At 38.6% G+C, this 7,560-nt stretch overlaps 1 protein-coding gene across 1 annotated transcript in view; it reads right to left on the bottom strand.

Moving 5' to 3' along the window:
* Nucleotides 1-4,351: 4,351 nt before the first annotated feature.
* Nucleotides 4,352-7,560, bottom strand: part of qkia (QKI, KH domain containing, RNA binding a) — a 94,801-nt gene continuing 91,592 nt past the window's right edge. The window contains exon 8 of the mRNA XM_054796672.1: nt 4,352-7,557. Coding sequence (XP_054652647.1) covers nt 7,541-7,557 — 17 coding nt within the window. The 3' untranslated portion in view covers nt 4,352-7,540. The remainder of the gene's footprint in view (nt 7,558-7,560) is intronic.

Genomic DNA, 7,560 nt, shown 5'->3' with positions numbered 1-7,560 from the left:
CAATAAATACCAGAAATCAATAAATACTTTGATGAACAATATATTTTCGCTTATGACGGTGGCTCAATTTGCTTATCTTAAGTAATCTGTACTATAATCCCTTGCTACTTTGCGGTTCGTGGAATATGGTCCATTTGTAAACAAAAAAAAATGCATATTTACGCAAATTTTACATATTTTTTGCCTAAATGAATAATTTAAGCATAAAAATGGCTAAATGAACTAAAATACAGATAAGTCGACATTCAGAAGACGCATTTAAAGACGCTGTGATGATATGCAGTATTCCACACTGCTCACTAGGTGTCAGTAACGTTAGCGTAATGTTGGATGAGACACACAAGCACCAGACTTGATTGCCGAAACAACAGGCTTTTATTGCAGGTTTGACTTACACACAATACAATAATCCCTGATAAAAACAAGGGTTACTTGTTTTTGTATTTTGTTGAGTGTATTTTGTTGGCTGCTTATCGGACGTCAAAGAATAGCTACAATTTTAGTTTTGCTGTTTATGTCCGATAACAAAGTTTGGGAAAACCTGCTGCCCAAAAAAGTTTTGCTTTAAGTCAGGGGTGTCCAAACTTTATTCCACCAAGGGCCACATAGTGACTAAAAGGATGCAAGGGCCTCGTTGATAAGTAACAAATGCTAAGTTATATATACTGTATGTATATTTCAAGAAAAAACTGCATTTCAGCTTTGTGATAGAGGTGAAGAAGCCTATTATCAGTATGACCTTTGCTCTTTTTTTTGGTTGCCATTTGTTTTTTTTAATATTCAAAATATTTTAGCTTTCTTCAAAATAATCTTTGTAAATTTTCTTTTCATAATATCATGACTTTATCCTCATATTATTTGGACTTTATTCCCAAAATATTACAACTTCATTCGCATATACATTTTTTTTATATTTCAAAAATTACAACTTTAGTTTATTTTGTTTGTTTCTCACGTTAACCATTTTTTAAAAATATTTTTTTTTCTTTAATACTTCAACTCTTTGCTACTAAAATGACATTATTTTCCCTCATATTACAAGTTTATTCTTGTAACATGTTGTCGTTTAAAATCTGACCTTTTTCTCTTAAAATTTTGACTTCCTTCTCGTAAAATTACAGCTGTTTTTTTTCCCCATTTCTGCTGTTTCTGTTGTTTTTTTTAAATTTTCCAACTATTTCAACTTTCCACTCGTACATTTTCTTCTCATAATTATGACTTTATTCTCGTAAAATTAGAACTTTTTCTCACAACCTATTTTCCCAAAAGTTATAACTCTATTTATTCATTCACAATATTACAACCTATTAAAAAAGGGTCCTTTTTTGCATATTTCAAGGTTTTTTGTTTTTTTTTACTATTTTTCCTCGTAATGTTATGACATTTTTGTCGTCAAATTACAACATTTTTACAGCTTTTTTTCTCTTAATATTCTAACTTAATTCCTGTAAAATTAGAGCAGATTTTTCCAATTTTGCTGTTTTTTTTCTTGTTAAATTATAGTTTCAGAACGTCCGTCGGGCCAATTTAAAAAAAAAAAAAAAAAAAACACCCGCCTGTCACAAATTGCCCCCGGGCCGCACTTGGGAAACCCCTGGTTTAAGTGGACACCGCATCCTGCAATCAACCAAGACATGGTGTTGACTCGAGCAGAGGCCACTATTTGAGGAAAAAAAAACACTATCAGGTTTGTGCTGACTCCCTGTAATCCAGTCATGACAGGACTTCTTAATAATTCACTTAATTCATCAGAAAGTTGATGTTAAACATGTTTAATCTCATTGTGCGCTTGAGGAGAATCGCTAAGGGCCGAGTTGCCCACAGAAAAAAAGCGCAGTCGGAAAATGTGTAGGCGCAATAAAAAGGATTAATGACGTTAATCTTTTCCAACGTGTGTCAGCGACAACACCTCGAGTACAGGGAGGAGGAATAAAAGCAGCAGAATGACACTGGCAGTGTTTGAGACAATAGTAAATGAATACAAAAGTCAAAGAATAAATAGCTGGAATCCATATTGGGAAGGAATAATGCGCTCGTTTTGATCCCTAAGTGGTTCATATACTGGCGTGTGGTTGCGGTGTTTGATGATGGAGGCTCCCCCAGGGTTTGGTATTAGCGCTTTTATCAATAACGCCAATGCTGCACCAGCTAGAGATGAATAGAACGTCGCTATCTCGACATGACAAAACTCCCTCGCTGGCTTTTAAATACACTAACCCCCCCCACACAATGACGACATGCTCCGCTCTGTGCAATGAATCCCTTGCAGGTGACGTGTTTTGGCATCGAGTCAAACTCCGAGACATTTTATTCCCTGCTAGTAACCGTCCTGTCGCCTCCCGGGGTGCGAGACACAGAAGGACAGGACATGGAGAAAAAATAAAAAAATAAAAAAAATAAAGAGGAAGAGCGGGGTCTCCGGGAGAGACGCAGCAGCGGTGTTTGGGCGAGCCAGGGCAAAAGTATGAAGAGTGGCAGCAGAGTTCACGTTTTCAGCACAGAGGTGAGAAATGCGTGAGCAGGAGGAGTGAGGGACGCGCATCAACTCGTGCACTTTCCAGTTAGATCGTGTTTGTCATGTGGCTGGTGAAGTTCCTTCTCATGGGAATTTAGTAGGGTTTGGGCACGGACCGTAAAGCTCTCACCCCAGCAGGTTTTAAATTGTGACAAAACGTTTAAATAGAGCTCAACAACGCTAAGGTTTGGCTCATATGTTATAGTTTCAAAGTTTCCATCTCAGAGTCGTTTATTTTTGAAATTTCATCATAATTATTAAGGAAGTTACATGAATTGTTACTTGCGAAAGCTTAATACAAAAGTTGTAGTCAACTTTAACGTCAACAACTTCTACTGTCATCATTGGCATTTTGCTATTTGGGGTATCGATAGCCAATATGTAAAAAGGGGGAAACATGTTTCTGGTCATTTCCTCCGATTTGGGATTGTGGTTCAACTTTAAGACAATATTTTAGGTCAGATTCTGAGAGAAAGTGCAAAATATATATATATATATATAATCATTTCTAGGTTGCTTTTATGTGGACTTCATTGTTGATTGTTCAGGTTTTGAAGCAACTGAGCCAAAATGGAGTGCACTACCGGGCTGCAACCAGCAGAGGCGTTCTCCATTCAGTCTCAGTTCGTTTGCAGTCAAAAGAAGTACATGACATCTGCTTTTTTGCATTCTTAAAATACTGCACATTTAATGTTTCAAGTCACAGTTCTGCAGTGCTAACTGTCAAAGTTAGTAGAAAAAGGAAAAAAAACCCAACAAAATAGGCACCTAACCTCCCCGTCAACAAGTCCAGTTTTTGTTAAATTCCTTTTCTTGTCATGAGCATTTTTTCTGGATGATTTAACCTTACAAAACTAAATGCGTATTTTAAAAAAATATTTTTTTTGAAAGCCCCCAAAAATTCCTGTGTGGTCAGGATTTTTGTTCAACTTTAGGAAACTTTTAGGTCAAATTGGGCAATCATACAAGTCCCTCTTAATAGCGAAATGCAATGCAAACTTTGAAGTGAACTTTACCGTCAACAAGTTCTACTCCAATCATGACTTTCCTATGTGGGGTATGTGGGGTACACACAAAATACGTAAAAAGAGGGGGGAAAATATGATTTCCTCCAATTTGGGATTGTGGTTCAACTTTAAGGGGATAGTTTGGATTTTTTTGACATGAAGTTGTAAACACCGTGGAACACACACACACACACACACACACACACACACACACACAACAATGGACAGGCGGGAGCGCGTAGTGACACGACGGGAGAGGAAATAACGCCGAGTGACTGAGGGGTCTGACTTTTCACTGATGGGGATGTCACACGACTTCACAAAATCTGAACTATCCCTTTAAGACAATATTTTAGGTCAATTTCTTGAACAAAAATGTTTCGGGTACTTTTGCATGGACTTGTTTGTCAATTATTCAGGTTTGAAGCAACTGAGCCAAAATGGAGTGCACTACACGGCTGCAACCAGCAGAGGCGCTCTTGATTCACTCTCGACTATTTTGAGAGGCTGAAAATCAGGGGGTATTTACATTTTGTCATCTCAAAACGATTAATCTAACAACAAAATTGTTGTCGATTAATTGGATAACCAATTAATCATAGAGTAATTGTTGCAGGTTTAGTTTGTGACGTCCGTTGGGGTAAATGTCGGGTGAAAAATAGCATTTTGGGGGTACGATTTTCTACTACAACTTCCATGAGAAGACATTCTCGGTGTGTGCGTTTGTAGTGTGAGTGTCCATGAGCCACCAGTTTTTAATTCTGTTAGTCCGTGAACCAGACCTAGTCAATACATTCATGAAACTGGTTAAAAACACAAGACAAAAATATCAGCGAGTTAGTAAAATTCTTACTAAGAATGTTTTATTAAAATAAATGCCAAGAGGTTAATAAGAAAAAAAAAATAACAGCATACACCATGAAAACTAAATGGCAAGCATGTAAAAATACTTATGACAAGGAAAAAAAACTAATCAAGTAGCTAATGAGTTAAACAAGCTGGGCATTGAAACAAAATATAATTTTAACAGGGGAGTGGGGGGGGAAGGCAACACTCCCCACCAGAGACACTTAAAAAAGTGAAGGAGGCAGGGCAGGGGGAGGAGAAGGAAGGGTTTGGGGGACAGGGGGGGTCATAAAAAAAGCACTCAGAAACATGATTAATATACATATAAAATGAGATTAGAAAAATACATTATAAACCTGTAACAATGGCTGTTAATTACATTATCATACATGTGTAATAGGCAGGCCAAGAGAAGAGAATACGGTCGGTAACGTCTTTCAACTTTCCACCTGATGGACAGCCGAACACAATGACACCGTAGCGCGTAACATCGCGGAGAGAATTCGGGTAATACTGTCAAATGCTGAATAGCCGTCTCCGCTTTTAATATTGCATTTCAATTTTTCTAAATAATATCAGAAGAAGAATAACACTGGAAGAAAAGAGAATTTCATTGACCTTTCGGTGCAACGGCTTGATGAGAAAGCCATGAACGAAACAGCTAATAACAGATAATAAATGTTGATATTACGACGTTGTTTCAATTGGCGTCGAAACAAACACTGTGGATGTATTTTTCTCAGCTCATGATCGACTCGAATGTGTCCTACTGCGTTGCTACCGGCAGCTCCGTTTCTTCTAGGAAGTTAAGTCACGCGCACACGCAAAAAAGAAAACAATGGTGTGATTCTTTCAAATCAGAAGCCTGCTCACACAGCAGAGTAAAGGGCCGTCAAGTAACAAAAAAACCAAAAACTAATCTGAGGAAGACAAAAAAAAAAAAAAAACCCATGGCACATAGTTAGCTGGTTAGCTAATTCTGGTTGCATAGAGTAACGACGACGGCGGCGGCGGCGGGGGCGGCAAAAAATAAAAAATAAAACAAAACACGAGCCGCTCCGCTCTGCTGCGCCATCTTGGGTGGGTGCTGGAATTTTTTGTCTTTTTCACTTACTGAACACAACTGGACTAATCAGAAAAACAGAAACCACTCTCGATAAGGCACTTCTTTTTTTTTTGTCTATTTTTTCCTTTAAAAACACTTCCTTTCCAGTCAAATCCAGGCCAACAGCATTTGCACTTCCTCACCCATTTTTTGTCATTTTTTTTCCCCAGATTTTGTATCTGCAAGTAAAGTATCAAAAGCTAAAATTGCCAAAAATAGATTTTTTTTCTCTCTACACCAGCACCCTGTAAAATTATCTTTTTTTTGTTCGCTTCTGTATTTATATATGCAATGGCGTATCTACATTAGTGTGTGTGTGTGTGTGTGTGTGTGTGTGTGTGTGTGTGTATATATATACACACATACATACATACACACACATATACATATGTATATATATTTATACACACACATATATGGATATATATGTATACACACACACACACACACACACACACACATATATATATATATATAAAAGACGTATGTATAAAGCAATTTAAACAGGCAGGCATGGCTTTCACATCCTTTTTTTTTTCTTGAGAGTTCAACAAAACTTGTGGAAGGGGTGGAGGGGTGGGGGGGTGGGGGGGCCCGAGAGGTGTGACACATTGTGGATGCGCCTTCAGGTTGGCGCGTTCCCATGTGACTAAATTGGCCGAATATAATCATTAAAAACGCCCCCCAAAAACTGGCAACGTGGCATAGGAAAAATAAAAAAAAAAGCGAGTGCCCTTCATTTCTAGTAATTACGGTAATCTCATAGTTGTTTTAGTGTTGTGTTTTTTCAAATCCAAATCCAAAATGAAAACGCTAACTGACTGGTTGCCTCATCCAGCTGAAGGCAGGCACCACAAATTCACACCTTTGCAAACTTTTAAAACCACACCCTCTGCGAGACAGATGCATAATCGCAGATGTATAATAATCATAACAATAATTCATAGGAAACCCTTTGGCTAAATACACACACTTAATACTTGTTTTTTTTTTGTCTTTTTGATCATCACAGCTTAAGCGAACTCATTTGTTTTGTTCTAAATGCATCAGGCACTGTTAAATGAATGTAGTGTGATTGGGGGTGGCGGGGGGAGAGGGGATGCCCCAAAGCCTCATAACACCCTACTTTCATTATAGTATTTAAAAGAAAAACATAAAAGAAAGCACACAAGCACACACACACACATACATAAACCCTTCATTCCAAATTATAACCATCCCATCTTAGCGTTAGCAGGCTGCCTCTTTTTTTGCGTGACAGAAAAACACCCACCCGCCCCTGCTGCTAGTAAAAAAAAAAATAAACAAAATAAAACATGTGAACAGAAAATTAAGCGCAGATTCCCCCAAAAAATGAAACACACAGATTATAAAAGAAGGAGAAAAAAAACAAAGCGTATTGTTTGCAATCACGACAGCCATGCATGTGTTTCACCAATCAGACAGAAAGCTGTTGGGGGCAAGGCTAAAAGGGCGGCACACCCAGAATGTGTCAGCTCGCTCCTAGTAAGAGCACCACACTAACATGTTGACAGAAAATCCAAGTTAAGAGCGTGAGTGTTCTCTTTCCTTCTGTTTCTTTTTCTTTTTTTTTGAGGGGCATTGTGTTGCCATTCTAAACCCACATTAGATGATTCACCCCCCCCACACGGGTACGGGTGGGTTCTGGTTGGCATCTTATTGCTATTAAACTTCAGTGCACATTTATGATTAACACCACAAACACCCCACCCGCTGTGTGACTCGTGAAGAAAAAGAAAGAGAACGAATGGGAACTGAACTTAATGAACAGAAGGAAAGGGGAGGGGAGGGGGTGGTGGGGGAGGGGGTGGGCTGAAAACATAAAAATAATGGCGTATTACACAACTTTTTTGTCATGTTTGTGTGAAGGTTTTGTTAGGGTAGGCGCCTCCCTCTTATTTCGCCCTCTTTCTTTCCCTCTCTCTCTCGCTCTGTCACTTGCGTCCGAGAGGCTAGCGAAAGGCAAATTACCAGTTAACTGATCAGCAGGCAGGCTTGGGGCGGCTCGTCATTGGGTGAAGAGTTCAGAGGTCAGAAGGTCATGTGTTAGTTGCCGGTGGCGGCTA

This window comes from Dunckerocampus dactyliophorus, chromosome 13, assembly GCF_027744805.1.
Source record: "Dunckerocampus dactyliophorus isolate RoL2022-P2 chromosome 13, RoL_Ddac_1.1, whole genome shotgun sequence".
Taxonomy (NCBI): domain Eukaryota; kingdom Metazoa; phylum Chordata; class Actinopteri; order Syngnathiformes; family Syngnathidae; genus Dunckerocampus; species Dunckerocampus dactyliophorus.
This window is presented reverse-complemented; position numbering and strand designations above follow the sequence as displayed.